Source organism: Strix aluco, chromosome 5 (genome assembly GCF_031877795.1).
Source record: "Strix aluco isolate bStrAlu1 chromosome 5, bStrAlu1.hap1, whole genome shotgun sequence".
NCBI classification, from domain to species: Eukaryota; Metazoa; Chordata; class Aves; order Strigiformes; family Strigidae; genus Strix; species Strix aluco.
In genome coordinates, this window is record NC_133935.1 from 88,572,028 (window position 1) to 88,588,888 (window position 16,861).

General features: G+C 49.3%; 1 protein-coding gene across 8 annotated transcripts in view; it reads left to right on the plus strand.

Annotated features, from left to right (window-relative positions):
* Positions 1 to 16,458, plus strand: part of PPP6R2 (protein phosphatase 6 regulatory subunit 2) — a 125,538-nt gene extending 109,080 nt beyond the window's left edge. For 7 of the 8 annotated variants that reach the window (XM_074828164.1, XM_074828168.1, XM_074828167.1 and 4 more), the window contains one exon: positions 876 to 16,458. In XM_074828164.1, the coding sequence (XP_074684265.1) occupies positions 876 to 927 (52 nt within the window). In that variant the 3' untranslated portion in view covers positions 928 to 16,458. The remainder of the gene's footprint in view (positions 1 to 875) is intronic. The other variant, XR_012623685.1, reaches the window with a different exon arrangement.
* Positions 16,459 to 16,861: the final 403 nt, after the last annotated feature.

Consider the following 16,861-nt stretch of genomic DNA (forward strand, 5'->3'; position numbering starts at 1 on the left):
ATCTCAGACGTGGTGCTTAGCTGAAGCCATGCATCTGGGCCATCCTACGGGAATTTCTTCTGTGAGGCACCTTTGGTGGGAGGAGGAAGTTCTAACCAGCACTTTGAGCTTCATGCAACCGATCGGCTCCGCTCCATTACAGCCTGTCCCGGCTCCCGGCACTGTGGCCTCTCACCTCCCCGGTACAGCCACTGCCTTTGTGTGTCTGAGCCCAGCATTTACACCACCTCACACAATTCTAGTGCTGGTGTAACTCGCACTGGGGAGGAAGTCAGGTATCCCATCGGTCGTTGTTCTCACCGCCGCGCCCCAGGTGCTGTCAGGGCCCTGGGTGCACCAGTGGGTGCAGGGAGCTGAGCCAGGGGGGGCAAAAACCCTGAGACCCCAGGCAGCTGCTGTCAGTGGCCACGTCCAGGGGCGAGGCGGGGAGTCGAGTCGGCAGGGCTGCGGCAGGAAGGGGCGAAGCCGAGCGGGCAGCCGGGCTCCGGCAGAGACCTAAATCCCGCTCCGGGGCTGGGGGGGAGGCCCCAGGTGAGGCTGATCAGGCCACCTCCGTCTGGTGGAGTCAGGACCCTGGCAGTTGTGTCGCAAACTTCTGGTTCAATAAATTAATTAGTGTTGTGTAATCAACGGTCAAAGCTGACTTCTCAGTTTCTATTTTGATTTCCAAATGTAGTGTTTTGTAAAGGACTTGGAGGAGATTCTCATTAGGAAGCGAATAATGTTTTAGCAGGCAGAAGAAACAAAAACAGAAGAAGGATGGCTCAGATACTACCAAAGAGGAAAGTTTCCAACCAGGATGAAAGTCGGCTTCAGGAGCGAGTATGTTCCAGGCGTTCCAGGTTTCTAATACTCCTCTTTGGGTTTCTCCTTAGGAAAGAAGAAGTCTTGCCCTGTGCTGAAGCCACATTAAATGGCCCCGCTTGATGAAACGGATGCAATGGGACGTGTGTGATCCAGGCCAGGCTGCTACCTGGTGATGCAATTTGTCAATTTTTTTTTTTTCATTTTAATTTTATTTTTTAATAAATGCTGCATTGATGAGAGAGCTGGCATTCAGGACCAGACATGCAGTTTCAACACCAACAATCTGTTCTGAAAGACACTTGCATTGTCTAAATGTAGCATTGATCAGTTAGTCATCACAGGAATGATGGGGTTCTTCCCGAGCAAGCCTTCTGCCTAATTTTAGTTCCTTGTCCCCTTCCCTCTCTCCCTTGTTTTTGTTTTGTATTTGGGGTTCAGTCCTATTTTCTTAGTGTTATTGCACACAGTATTCAGCTTCTCTTCAGAAAGGTAGCAGGTCTAACGCTGGGACTTGGACAGTGCACAAGAGTCCCGCAGTCGTGTGACCAAAGTTCCTGATGGAGCTGTCTTTGGGCAGCATTTGCACCGCTTTTGTATAGCAATAAAGCCTTATCAGAAACATTTCATAGGAGGAAAAGATGCAAACACTTTAAATGGGATGAAGCAGGGAGGGATTTTATGTTACATTTTCATGGGGTGGGAGGGAAGTCGTTGGCATTGTCCCAAGCCAGAGGCCAAGTAGCTAATTTGCTGTGATGCTGAACTGTCTTTGAGAAATGGGAAGTCTCTGTGTTGGGGTGAATTGCTCAGTGCTCTCCCCTCTGGAGACGTGGCAGTTCACTGCTGGTTCGTGGGGCAGTTAGCCATTGGCCTCTCCTGTCCGAGCCATCAGAACTCAACTCCCTGGATGTCATCCTCCGTTGGCTGGAGAGTATGCCGAGAAGGTAGCGTGGTGTTTGCCAGCTGAGAGGCTCATGATTCACTGGACTGCTGCCGTGCAGGAGCGAGAGCAGATATGGCACAAACAGGTTATCAGGTGTTTGCTGGCTTTTTGGAGACTAATGTATTTTCAAATTATTATGGAAATCCTTTTCTGTTCGTTTTGTTCTGTTTTTAAAGTTTTTAATGGATGCAGGAACAGCAACACTTTTGCACTTTGTACCTAGTGACAACATTGGAGAGTGAAATGGCCCCAGCACAGGACTCCTGCTGTTACTCCCCAGGTAGTCGGTCACGGAGAAGTTTGGGGGGGGGGGGGGGGGGGGGGAACGACACATGTACCGCTGCCTTGGGGTAGTAGAGTAAAACAGTACGGAGAACCGGACTGCGCTTCAGACTGCCTGGGAGCAAGGTCAGTTGAAGGTGTGTACTTGACTCTGGAACAGAGGATCTTCCGCGTAGGCTGAAGGACCTACTCCTGTACAGACTGTCCCCGTTTCAGACGCGGGTCTGCACGGAGCGGTGCTGGCCTCTGCATTGAGCTTGTTCCCAGACCGGACTTGTGCACATAGATCATACGGGTGTAGATGTTGGGCCACTTGCAGAAGCAGGCTCAGGCTGGGGAGAGCAGATGGCCACGACCAGTGCTCCAGTGCTTATTCTCTACCCCCTGTAGTCTAGATCCAGAGCTGGGCCCGCTTTTGTGTGTAAGCTGTATGCTGAAACCCACCTGTCAGATGTTAAATGCCGCTTATTTTATTAGTCCAAGACCTAAGCTGGAAAATCATTCACTTTGGAATAAAAGCATGAAGCTTGACACATAGGTAGCCAAATAGCTTATTTTCAGATATATTCTCACTTGTGCATAACGAGGGACTTTACCCTGTGAGTATGAAAAAGTACCTCACACAGATCTGTTGTTATGAGCAAAGGCATCCTAGCCAGACTTCAGTCTTTTTAAAAAATACTTTATTTTTAACTGTGATATGTATGTAGTGCATATGAAATTTTCTTAACTGTATTGAGAGGTGGTGTCGGGGTGGGGGGGGGGCAGGGGGAGTGAGATGAACAAAACGTTTTCACTGCTAGAGTCAGTCTGTTCTGCTGGATCAGTATCCGACGGTGACGTACCCGCAGCACGAGGTTATCCTTGTGTGCCCAAAGATAACGTACTTTCATTTTTGCTCTTAGGGAAAATGCGGATTTGCTTTGCTGGAATACCAGATCTGGAGGTGGCGGTACAGAAGGCAGGCTGAGGTTACTGTGTGCAGCTTGGGAGCTGCCTGCTAGGGTTGGGGGCCACTTGTATGCTGCTGACATAGCTGTGATTTCTCTCAGCTGCAATTACTCGGTAAGCAGGTGCTTTCATGGCACAGTACTGTTGTTCTGGAAGTCTTCTCACTCACTCCTTGTAATTTAAAATAAATAATTTAAAGTTACATTGTGCTGGGAGGAAAAAAAAAATCTCACTTTCTGCTTTGGTTACCCTGCTTGCTCTTTGGAGATCAATCCCACTCTTAGCCAGGATTATCAGAAACGATTAGTGGTGGTTTTGAGTTCCTAATTGGAGATACATTAAAGTCTTAATTTTCAGAGGATTGGTGCTAGAGTTTTTCTGAAAATCAGATTTTCTTAGGGCATTCTTTAAAGACCCAAAACCAATACTATGAAAATGGAAAAATCATTCATTTAATACAACATTGGTGCAGCTTATTCCAGCAGCTGGTTGAAGACCATGACTGGGCCTTGGTCCCGTTAAATCCCAGGTGATGGCAGTAGTTCTCTTCCAGTCTCATTCACGGTTCTTGACCGTGGTGCTTGCAGGCTCCACCATGCTACAATTATGACCAAGTCCATTTAGGATCAAGAGATTAAGGGGAAATGTCCGCAGCAGGCACAATTTGATCATCCTTCTGGCTTGATACGTTTTCAGCCTCCTCGTTAAACAGATAAATGATCTTTGCTCTAGGTTAGGTCATAGACAGGGGTCACCTTGCGTCACCTCGAGCCGTGCTGGTCGGCTGTACCCGCCCGATCTGTTCGTGACGCCTTGGTCTGGGGAGCAGTAACCTCCCCCTGCAAAGTGATACGGAGCAGCTGGCAGCAATAACATCCTGAAACGCTTCGGAGAGATACGCCAGGACGTGTCTGTCTGTGCCTTTCGTTGCAGATTCTCAACTTGCCGTTTGTTAGCTTTTGGCTTTGAGTCTATAAATTTAAATGAAAGCTTTAATAATGTATTTAAATATATCCAGTGAGAAGATCTAAAAACACAGTGTAGTTGCTGGGAGACTCGTTATCTTGGGTTATTAATTTGGTTACTTGTGTCCAGTTACTTCTGTGATAAGACATTTTACCGGTAGTTAATTAGATGTGTAGAAATGCACAAGCTCTCTTGCTGTTGTGACAGTGAATGATTCCTCCGCATTTGGGATTTAAGCTCTGAATTGTACCTCGTTGCTCCCGTGGTGGCTGGCTTCACACCAACCAACCAGCTGGTCTAGAAAAAGTTCCTCATGCTCGGTATGTGGGAGTTTGCGGTTCAGAACAGATCCAGAGTCAGGTGGTGGTTTCCTTGCCTGGCTTGAAATGATTTTATAGGTAAACCGCGCATAAATTCCTTTCTCTTTGTAAGTCTGAGCTTCCCCTCTACCTGGAGTCAGTGGATACGCAGAGGTTGGAGGGTCCCACTGTCCGTGGCCTCTCTTGGTCCCTGGTGTTTGAGCTTCCCGCTGCGCCGGCCCAGGTGTTGCCCCATGCTCTGCAGGGCAGCCGGGCTCTGCTTTCTGCTTTTAGGCGACCCCTGGGCCTGGCCTGGCGGGCGGTGACTTGGCCAAACCCTTCCCAGCGGTCCGGCCCTGCCCTGTGCACTGCCAGCGGCTCGTGGGGGCACCGCGGGGCTCGCTGGCTGCTGGAGTGCTGGGTTGCCTCCTCACTGAGTAAGCCACGTACTCGAGGGAAGCTCTGCTGCACGTGGATTGACTTAACCCAGCTACGCCCATTCAAAAACCCCTCTTAGATACTTGCTTGCTTAGATACTTGGTCAGAAAGCAGTGGGGACTAAACAGAAGTGAGCTCAGCGCTGTCCTTCCTCGTTGATGTGCAGTATTTTGAACCTGTCCGTATCAATATGGTATATATAATTTTAGGTTTGAGTATGTATACTGATGAGTGTGTATATAGATATATATTTGCAATATGTATTATTTCATGTATATTTATACACACACAGCTGGATATCGTGCGCAGCCTGGTGAAGCAAACACTGGGAGCACAGGAAGCCTAACTTTCCTGTCTTATGTACAGCTCTGCCATCAATAACAAGTCATCAACAAACATTTGTTGTACAAGACCAAAACCAGCAAGGCGACCGTACTGGGGAAGACGGTTCTGCTGGAACGTTCCGGCTCAGGGGGTTTGCCCAGCTTGGCCGGTGAAACGGTGGATTACAGGAGAGCAGCAGCTTGTCCCGTGATCCCGCTGGAGTTGCTGGCGTCTGGCTGCTGCGGAGCCTTGCCTCTGCGCTTTCGCGCTGGGAGGGGAGGGGGCCTTTTCTGCACAATTAGCAGCTAAAAAAGGGGTAAGTTCAGCCCACGTTAAATAATTCTTGAATTGTAGCACATTTGTCTCTGGCTGGGTGGATTGTGGGAAAAAATACGCTCCTTTGGATGATGCGGCCGTTCAGGGCCTGGTGCTCAGGTGTCCACGTCCTGGGTTGGGTGCCTGGGGGTTAAACGGGGGGAGCACGGCTGTGGGGCTTCCAGTCCGACAGACCCCGGCGCTGCAGAGAGATCAAGCGTAACTAGTTTGGAGCCATGGAGATGTGAGCAGATAAACGCTCAAGTGGTTGGCATTCATTATTTTTGTTGCTCACTGCAGGCTTTTAATGCTGGGAGCAGGGACAACAGCGCTGGGGGCAGGTGGGCGGTTACATACCCTCTTCAAACCGGGGCAGGGCGGTTTGAGTTCCCTTGCTGTCCCAAAGACATCAGGTCCTCTCTAAAACTGTGTCCACCAGCTTCAAATGAAAGTTTAGGTGAGACAGTCCGTTGAAGGAAAGTGATCAAGGAACATGACTGTAGTTTATTCCACAGTTTTACCAGTCTTCTAACAAAATTTTCCCACACACAAATATAATTTATTGCTTCATCTCTTGAGTCATAACAGTTATGGCAGATAAAATCCCAGTTACTCATCTGGATAATGTGTCCTCAGCAAAGCCTGATATCGGTTTCATGAGCGTCCCAAGGCTTTGCTGCCCTTACTGCATTTTTAGAGAGCTGCAGCTGGCAAGCAGAATGGGTACACAAACTTTAAAAAAAAAAGAAAAATAAGAAAACAAAAACCAACCACTCACAGTGTTCCCCTCAGCATCTATTCAAAAAGGCTCAGGCATCCCAGTTTGCCAGTAGAAAGGTTTTTGGTGTGGTGCGCCGTGCAAGGTGGATGAAAGTTAGGGGACGTTCCTAAATAACATACCTAAAGGAAAAAAAATTAAATGGCTTTATTGTTTACTGGCATCCCCAAATCATTTTTCCAAAAATTAGCCATTGAGCTGTAGTTGAAATCATTGTTTATCAGTGGCATAACTTCCAGCAGATCTTACTGCCGCTCACTAAAGGTTTACACCACGTGCTCCTTAGTGCTTCAGCCTCAGCTTAATCCTTCCAGCCACAAAGCGCCTTGATTTCATCAAATCGTAGAATCATTTGGGTTGGAAAAGACCATTTCCCTCCTGCCCAGTTCGAGCTGTGCCTGAGAATACAGCCTGGGGCTCTGGAGCCCCGTCCTAGGGCTTTTGGTTTTCACACCTCTTTCTTTGGGCTTCTTGTCTGACCCTCTTAACTGCCTTCCGTAGTGTTTTCGTCAGGATTTAATAATAAGGTTTTTTTAGACTTTGCCTTCTGTTGTGCTAAGCACTGTCTTACTGCAGTGATAATCACAGTAAAGCTGAGCGAGCCTCGCTTTCTGCGGTTGTTCGGTTTATCTCGTAGGGGAAACAGCTGCTCTATGGCAGAGGCCCCCAGTCTCTGCCAGTGTTGACGGCCAAAGCGGTTTGTCGGTCGTGGTGGAAGAGGTGCAACAAATTCTTGAAGTACTCTGGTACTGACCGTGCAGTTTGTCCACTGAGGCTTCCTGAGAGAGCCCTGCATCCTGGCTGCCAGATGAATTATACTTGATAAATAAGATCATTCAGGATTTGTGCAGTCTTTTTTGATGCCATGTAGCAGCTTATCTTGCAATTTTCAGTCACTTAAAGAACAGGTTTTCTTCTCCTCTTGCTCTCCCCAAAGCAACAATCTCACCCTGAATCATATTCAGAAATTACATACAATTGATTTTGTTGTTACAGATTTTGCTGTCGTTAGAAAAAAGAGACAAAATGAAACAATGGCGTGCTGATTGTTTTGTTTGTTGGGCTTTTTTCCCCTGGCATCAGTTCTCTGAAATCCTGTTCTGCCACATACTCCATTGTTCTGAAAGTGTCTATCTCCGGTTGCGAGCTCCCACAAGGCAAGTGTAATGCACTTACATGCTCTTTTGCCAAGCCCAGCTTTAAAATAGAACGTGAAGATGCTTCTCCCTGAAGTGAAATTCAATTTCTTAGTCTTATCCCAGTCCCTGCATGCTAGGGGAGAGCACTCAGTAGGGGAAATGCAGAAAGGGTTGTGCAGTACGATGCAGGTTCATGATCCAGGAGCGTGGCTGTTGGCCTGCGGCGCAGGGGAGTTCTCTGGTGTGGGCATCATGGGCCATTAAACACCAAGTGAAAAAGTGGGTGAAAAATAGCCCCTTGTCTGTGGAATCATATCATGGAATTGTCAAATGGTTCGGGTTGAAGGGACGTTAAAGCCCATCCAGTTCCCACCCCCCTGCCCCGGGCAGGGACACCTTCCACTAGCCCAGGTTGCCCAAAGCCCCGTCCAACCTGGCCTTGGACCCTTCCAGGGAGGGGGCAGCCACAGCTTCTCTGGGCAACCTGTGCCAGGGCCTCACCCCCCTCACAGGGAACAATTTCTCCCTTAGATCTCATCTAAATCTCCCCTCTGTCAGTTTAAACCCGTTCCCCCTCGTCCTATCCCTCCCCCCTGATGACGAGTCCCTCCCCCCTTTCCTGTAGCCCCTTTCAGTCCTGGGAGGCCGCTCTAAGGTCTCCCCGGAGCCTTCTCTTCTCCAGCTGAACCCCCCAACTCTCTCAGCATGAGTATCTTACAGCTTTCTGTTCAGATTGCATGGTATGGGGGCTTTACTTAAAAAAAAAAAAAAAACCAACAAAAAAAAAAGCCCCAAATTTGATGCGTAGGAAAGAACTGAAGAAGAACGGAGAGCTGTACTTGGGTGTCTCCATCCTCACGACGTGGCGTTCGGGCGCTTACTGTTAATTGGCTTCAACTAGGACACGTTGCATTTAGCACTGTACACGGAAAATTCACAGTAGCCTTGTAACTGTAAATTGGTGGTGCTGCCCATTTCTGGGTGGTTTTACTGTCCTTGCAGAGTACGTTTTGCATTACTGTTACCTCGCTCCTTAGCGCATCTCGTGCTACTGCTTCTTTCTTTTCTAGCCTTGGCCTAACTTGCATGGTTTCCCTAATCAGGGTGGAAAAGGATTTGTTCAAGCCTTATTACTCAAACCACCATGTAATCCAGAGTATGGTTGGGTGTAATATGGGTAACGCCAGGCTTGGAGGGATTTAGGTTTATTTTCAAGAGCAATGTGGGCAGGGAAGAGCTGAAGGCTCTCTGAAAGCTAATTAAACTAAAACCTTGGCTTTAGAGGCTCCTGAGTGTATTGACATTGAGTGCAGCAATATGTGTCTTTAAACAATCTAGGGCTTAGGCATTTATTTGTAACTGTTCTCTGTTTGATTCAATAGCTTACTGTTCAGGTGGCAGCAGGATTTTTTCCTTTGCTGAGGTTAAACCCGGGTTTGTGGCGCTTTGCAGTTGCGACAGGTACCTCTTTCTTTTCGGATCAGCCCCCTCAGAGCCTGTGTCCTCAGAAAGCGGAGCCCGAGTAGAGCTCGGTTGTGTCTGCAGGCGCCGAATACCTCGCTGCTGGCACCCGGCACACGAGGGGAGAGCTCTGGGGTCTGGAAACGGATGGTGCAACCTTTGTAAGATGCACTAAGACTGACTTTGTGACTTCTTTTCCCCTTTTCTTAATAACTGTGTCGTCTTCGCAGTCTTTGTTTTGTGGATAGAAGATATCTACATTGTTAGTTTCTCCACCAAAGCAAGAAACATTTTTTTTTGAGCAAAAAAGAGTCCCAAACTCGAGAACAACCCAAACCCGCTTGTACGTTCGATCTTAGAAAGAGACATTTAGAATAAAGTATCATTTCCCGGTGAGGTTGCACCAGTGTGTTCACCGAGTCAGAGCAGAGCCCAGAATCTCATGTGCACGGGGAACTCTAAGCACAGGTTTTACATTATTACTGATTTTTAAAATAATTCGGGATGAAGTTTGAAGTAATAATTTTACCTTTGCATGACAACTTGCAAAAAATAAGTCTTTCCGGTCAGGGGAACCACACATTCTTAGTTTAGTTACAGACAGTGCCTTAGCTTGTTTCCAGAATTACGCTTCATTTGTTATTTTTATAGGTCTTGGGTAGCAGAAATGGACAACTTAGAGGTACTTTTTAGACCATCTTTAAAATTCAGTTCAGTGAAACTTTAAGATTCTTTGGAAAATGGGTTTGATACAATTCCTGTTGGTTTCACACTGGCTAAAGTTTCTGACTTGATAGTGAGCGCTGGTTCGTTTGGGGTGAGAAGGGGATTTTTGATAATGGTTTCCCTCCGTGGTAGCTGCTGACAACGTGCCAGCTGGTAGGAAGTTCCAAGTAAACCTAAGCAGGCGTTTTCCTGTGTACATTTACATACGAACTTTCTGACAAATTTGAATGCAGAAAATAACCAATTTGGCTCCTGTATGTTAGCTTATCTCATCTAAAACTCACTTACCTCATTACTAGAAGGGCATTGTGGTGACCAGTCCGACCTCCCTGTTTGTTTTTGTACAAAAATTAACTGTATTTCCTAGTGACTGTTAGCTGTCACCTTTCACAACATAAATATAAAAACGTTAGTGAAATATGCCTATATGTAAAATGTATTTTTATATTTGATGCTGATCAGGAGAGAAGAATCCTTTTTCTCTCCCTGAAGTTGGGGGGCTTTTATAAAGGACAAATCCTTCCCCATCTATTTTTTATTTGCTCAAATTGTTTGGACAGATGTAAACTATGAAAAATCTTTTATCGTGTAATTTTGATGCTCATAGCTAGTTTTTCAGAACTTTCTAGGAATTCTGGAAATGCTGTAGAGAATCTCCCACTGTTGGTGGATTTTGAGTAAGCTTGTCTTCTGCGGTGAAGCATGCCATTGCCAGACGCTGCGAAAGCGTCTCCCAGGCCAGATCATTAATGGAACTAAATTTAAGATGTAATTAACTACAGGCACAGCAAATGTTAATTGAAAGCTGCTCGTCGTGTACAGCGTGAAACTATTTCTCACTCACTGGTCAGCCCACAGAAAATCCGTTGCCAAAACGCTGAACGTTGCGTCTGAGCCAGCCAGAGCCGGGTCCTGGCCTTGCTCCGTCCTGCTGCCAACGCGGCCGAGCGCCTGCGGAGCCGCGTCTCTGTGTCCGCGGGGACTTAAATGGGTGTTGGAGAGTCACCGGGGCGCTCCCGGCCCCGGGGGCTGGGCGAGGGGAGGGCTGTGCTGCTGTGCCGGGAGCAGCGGCCGGTTCCACGGTCCTCGTGTTGGTGGTGACTTTGCGCCGAAACTTTCTTTCCCTGCTCATCTCATCTTCAGACTAAGGCTTAGGCACCAAACCGTGACTGACTTGCCAGGACAATCTGGAAAAACGGCTTTATGCAGAAAATCATGTTTTCTCTTCTCCCCCAAGGTCAGACGTTGCCGCCTCTCCAGGTGCGTCCGCTCGAAGCCTTCAAAGGGCGACCAGGCAAAGCGCCGCGGGGAGCAGGGACGGGCCTTGTTGGGGGCTTTGTTGGTTTTCTGAGCAGGCCGGTACCGGTTGGCGTAACCCCGGGCACGAAACTTGCCTTAAAGTGTATTGGTACACATGTAAAGTTCTGCATTCTTACTCCTTCGGAACCCAAGAACGTAAAGAAAACCATTAATTACCTCACGCTCTGAATTTATGTAAATTTTGGCTGTAACATATGGATCACATGAAAATATGCATGTTACATGAGAACGTTAGAAGTTAAAAGTATTTAGTAAATTAACACAGTAAATTGTGATAGTTAATTCAGCATTCAGTTCCTACGGATGAAGTAGAAACATTATCTCTGTAAAGAATATCTTCACAGTCACTTTCAAAGCACTGTTTTCTTTTTGCCTGAGACTTTGAACAGACTTTTCTTTCTTTCTTAAAACAAGTTGGCCAAAGCATGGGGTGGGAGGGTTCAAAGTACTGGGGACTCCTTTGTTTCCTTGCAGAAACTTCTCTTCTTGTGACATGTATCCTATTAATTTGTAATTGATTTCCATTTGTCACATCCGTCACTCCTGCTGGTTCCCTTGTGAACCCCTGAACAACCCTTCTGCCTCTGTCAGTGCATCTGCTCAGACTTCGCCGCGAAAAGGCGCTTGTGCTTGCGTAGATCCCAGCTCCCGGCTGGGATAGAGCCTATTCTCTGTGTGTGATCTCAGTTGGTCTCATTTCTCACTCTTTTCTCCTTCACCTCTACGGTACAAATCCACAAGACCACCCTTCCCTGGGCTGCCTTCCCTGAAATGGTCTGTCCCGGGGGCCAGGGGCCGGAGCGCCTCCTCCCCCCAGTACGTGCGGCGGTGTCCTCGTGCCGGGGTGCATTCGTGGCACCGACAGGAACCTCCCGCGGGGTTGGAGGTCGCGGTCACCTGCTCGGCCGTGCTGGGGTCGGGTTTGGCCCCCCCCTTCGCCGTGCTGTCCCCATCCCATCCCAGACCCCGTCCTCGCTCCAGCGGGGAGCTCACCCTCGTTGTGTTCCAGCTGATGACCGAGTGCCCTTGGAGGAGCAAACTGTCTCTAGGGCAAAACAACAGTCAGCAATAAAAATCCCAGATACAAAAACACCAGTGCCTTTGTTTTAGTTGAAAGGAGTAATTTCTTCTCATTCCAGCGTTGGAACCAAGTCACGTTTCATCTCCAGATAGCCAGGAAGCAGGGCAAGAGAACGTGATGCGCGGAAGGATCCCACGCTGTAATAATAATAATAACAGCGATTTTCAAATCCCCCACTGTTCGAGTGCCTTACATCCATCCAGACCCCAACAAAAGGTATTTCTGTTCCTTTTGCTCTTCCTTCCTCCTGCGCCTCCCCAACCTCACGGCTGCCTGCGCCGCTTGGTACCGCCCCTGGCGCCACGGCCGAGCGTCCTGGCTGCAGCGAGCTCCTGGGCGAGCCCCTCGTCCCGGGGGGGCCGCAGTGAGGGCCCCTTCCCCTTCCGCGGGGGCTTCGGCAGGCAGTCGGGTCGCGGAGGCAGTTTGAGGGCCGACCCCCAGCGAGCGGCTGCGCTGGTGGCGCGCGGGGCGTCGGGAGGGTGGCAGAGGGGAGGGAATCGCCGTCTCCACGCGGAAGGTTCCGGGGGTTGCTGGTGAGGACGAGGAGAACAGGCTCCTTTTTTTGAAAGGATTGTAGAAACGAGGCAGCGGTGGTGGCTAGTGCGGCAGAGCGCTGAGCGGGGAGTAGTGAAGGTAAATCTGGTGTACGTCCTGCTGTCTATTCAGAATGTTTTACTGATCTCCAGCTGAAAAATGTACATTGAATTTGTCCTCCAAGTGTTAAATTATGCTTAAAAGCACCTAAGAAATTGATTATACGTAATTTTGTGTTTAAATATAACTAATATTTAATATATATTTTATTATTTAACGTGTAATTTAAATTAAAACCTCATTTGTCAATATGGGCATGTAAATATCTTCCCCTTATGAAATATAAATATTCCTCATCCGAATTTTGTTTTTTGAATGAAAAGCAATTTTTCTGCAAAACAGTCACTGAGAAATACCCGAGAAGCTGCTGACAAGCCTTCCCCCTTTTAGAACTGCCCCTGCCTTTCGTAGCAGCACGATACCAGTGTAACTGAAAATAATGGAACCATTAAAACATTCTGTGTTAAACTGGTGCGCGCTCGAGCTGGACCTTGCTCCGGCCGTTGAGTTTGCCACGAGCCAGCTGGGCGGTTTGGGGCTGTATTTACGGAGCGTTGCCCCTCGGTGGGACCCTGCAAATCCGCAGCCTCTCACATCCTGGGAGACGCAGGTCTTCGCCAAAATCCGAATTTCTGAAGGTTTTCTGATGCTGTAGCTACCAGGTGCCCTGGGAGGGAGAAGGATCTGGGCTTAGCGAAGCCCTCGCTTGTCGGCAGGTCGCTGACGGGGCGGCCCTGGCGCTGGTGTCACCGGTGTGACACGGCCCATCCTTGGCCAAGAGCTGCCCCGACCCACCACAACCTGCCAGCACGGGCCTTGCTGGTCTGGGCTTACCAGCTCGTTCGTGCTCAGCTCGGGTTGGGCGTAAAAACCTGCTGTCGTCCTCCTGCGGTTTCCCGAGGTGTGCTCGGCTGGGCTGGCGGAGCTGGGGCGGGCAGGGAGCCCCGGGGAGGGGCTCAGGGCTTGAGTTGATGTGCTGGCTTGGCGTACGTAGGCTTAATCCACCCTTAAAACCGGACCTGGAAGCAAAGGCGGCGGCTGAGTGAGGCTTCCCCCAGGGCTGGCGCACGGGGAAGGCGGCGTGTTGGTGTCGGAGCGGCCCAGAGCCCTTGCGGCGGTCGCTGCGGACGGACTTAATGGCCAGTGTGGAAATATCAGGTGAGCACCCCCACCCCGCTGGGTGTAGAGATTTTGACAGTGTCCACGGGAGCATTAACTCTCCTGGTTGGTTTCCTGCTTGGCTGAGGAGGTCAGCGACCCGGGACTGGTGGGCTCAGACCACGGGACAGAAGAGAACAGATGAGACCTTGTGGTTTTTAAAAGAATTGTTGGGATTTCAAGGAAGAAAATTATTTCTTCTGCCGGCCTTGTTGGTGATTTAAAGAGCAGATTTAGAAGCGAGAAATACACTTCCATTTGCTTGCTGTGCCTGAAATCTTTTTCCTGTATTTTTGTAAATTCTTCTCAAAGCATCAGCTCTCCTCCGCTTGCAGAAGGTTGTGCCTGATAAAAGGCAGTTGGGGTTGTGAGGGGGCGGGGGCTGCGCTGGGCCGGGCAGGAGCAGAGCCCGGGGGGGTGCAGGGAGCTGCTGGCCGGAGAGTGCTGGGTTTGCACGTCCTTGGCTCTTCATTCCCTCCCTTCGCTCTTCATCTTCGGTTGTTAATGTATATAGGGACTATTTATATATATATATATATATATATATTTCTAAATTTACCTTAAACCTATTTTTCTCAGAGCTTTTTGGGTTTGCATATAACTTCTTGATTAGTAAGTGTGCACCTTCTAAAACGGCTTGTTCATTGGTACAAACACAAAAATCCAAGGTACGGGGCACATGGAGGAAGGTTTGGGGAGGGCAGGACTCACTGGGGACTCACGTCCCCTGGCCTGAGGCGTGAGACCGGAATGACGTGGTAGGGGCTTTTCAGTTCAAAATAAAATACTGTTTTATACTTGTTGCCATTTTCTCTAGGTAGGTAAAGCTGTGTTTTCAGACTGAAAAAAGAAAAAAAAAAAATGCTCAAGAGTGTTTTTCATTTTGGCGTTTTTCTCAGTGAGGCTCATGGAAAAGAAGGTCGTTGATTTTTAACTTTTATTCCTTGTCTGTTTCTGTCTTTGCCTTTTGTATCCAAACCGGGTTTTGACAGTGTTTAAAATTTAGCTGAGCAGCTTCAGTTGAGATGTAAAGTTTTATAGAAACCTTTTTCTTGATCTGATCTTTTGTAAACCTTTTCTTTAACGCAACCCGAGTACTGGCACTAGATCAGTTCGGCAGTGCTTAAGGCAGTCGTCACGCACGCATGTGTACATCCGTGTGCTTGTACATACATGTACACACGCACGCACACGTGTTCTACATGGGGTGGGTAATAGGTATTATTGCACATGAAATATCCATGGTTCTAATGATATTTTTTACTATAGGGTCTATCTGCTCGGACAAACAGAAACTTCCTTTTTAGGCTCTGATTTCCCTAACTCAACAGGACACCACCGTTTAACCAGTTAATTTGCACTTAGCATATTTAAAGTAATCAGAATATTAAATATTCTTTGCCACCCGATCTTGGTCCACGGTCTGTTGAATTGGAGCTTCCGGAGTTGCTTCTCCGGGGCTTTTCCGTAACCTCCAGCGGTTTCTTTCCTGTTTGGCATTAGGCTGCAGTTTAGACTTGAGGCGATTGGAAACGTTTGGCTTTTTGACTGTTAGCACAAACCACTTATTTAAGGCCTGTCTGCCCTAGAAAATCCACCAGTTGCCACCTTAGGCCAAAGGACCCAAAATGCCAAAACAATTGTGGGTGGTTTTTTTTAAAAGATTACTCATCTCCAGGAGAAGCGGGAGGCTGTGGTGACGCTGCGATGCTGGTCGGAGCCTGAGAGCTGGCAGGTTCATCTGAGGGGAGCAGAGCTCCGGCGGGGGGGGGGGGGCGGGTGCGGGACCCTCCCAGGGCGCCCACGGCCGGGCCCCGCTCCCGGGCTTTGCTCTTCACTGCGGCCACTCATTTTGGGAGAAGACGGTGGGGACGGCCACCTGCGGTCCCTGTGTCCCCACCGAGGTAGAGCTCAAGTCCGGGACGTGGGGTGAAACCTCCCCGGGCCCTGGCACGGGAGACGCTTTAAGTCCAAGCGGGGCGAAGGCGCTGCAGCCGTGGGCAGAGCGGGGCTGGGGCACGAAGGCGTTTGACAGCTGGATTTTGCAGTGCTCGGGCTCACCTCTGGGTACCAACTTTTCAGCGTAGCTCTGCACCCGCTCTGCTGAAAATCCAGGCGTGGCGTTTCCAGTGCCCCTGAAAATCTGCCGCTGGCCCCTTGAGCGCTGTCGGGAGGGTCCCACGGCTCGGGGCAGGGTTTGTGTGCAGGCGCCCGGGTGGCCTGGCCAGAAAAGCAAGAGTTAGGGGCTGAATCTCTGCCTTTAAAAAATCCCACCGCGTAGACGGGTGGCTGGTAGGTGAGATGCACTCTGTATAGCAATAAGAAACACTCGCCTGCACGGACGGAGCCCTGGGGCTGCTGCCGCGGCCGCAGCGGGAGTGTGGCTGGTGTGGGGAGGGTCCTCGCTGAGCCCGGGCCTGGGGAAATCCCGTCCCAGCTTCCCGTGGCCTTTCCTCCAAGCCAGGAAGGGGTGGCAAAGGGGGGTGCCCACCTGGGTTAATTAATTTAGTGCAATGACGTAGGGGAGCCTTTTTTTCTCATGATGCCTACTGCCCTTAAATGTTGAAACCGGGTCTTTGTAAGCAATGTCTGTGTATCTATGTGTATATATGAGGGACAAATTTTAAATTACTGCCTTTTTTCCCTGTTTATTTTTCTGAGTAATTCCAGATGTACTTTAGTCTCTCTACTGTCAAAACTTTTATATTGTAAATCTGATGCTGGTGGCTTTTGGTTATTTTGGTTTTTGTTTTTGTACAAAACAAAAAAAAAAAAAAAAGAAAGAAAAAAGAAAAAGAAAAAAAAAAAGTCTGCATCTCTCTATGTTGTCAGTTTTAGGCTGTAAATTCCAACTATCAATAAAAGCTCAAAATTCATGTGCCGGTGGTGGATTCCTCCATCCTGCAGGACACGCGCAGCCCCCGCCGTACTGCGTCCCCCCCTCTGCTCGGTGAGCGGGGCGGCTTCGCTCACACTTGGGCCCCGGCGCAGGCAGGGCTGAGCAGGCAGGCGGCGGGCACAGGCAGGGTGCTGCCTGCACAAACCTGCGGGTTTCTTCCCCCCACACACCCCGGGGGGCTGCTGGGCCCGCAGGGGGGCTCAGGGGGCTTCCTGCAGCCCTCTGGCTCCTGGCAGCGGCGCCGAAGGGGCCGGTGCTCTCCTGCCAGCCCGGACGGTGCTTTCGCTCGCCCCTGTTTAGTCTTTGCCCAGGCCGGGCCTGGCAGCCTGCAAAGCCCTGGCCTCGGCCGTCAGCACCTTTGCCAGGTGTTTGCCTCTGTA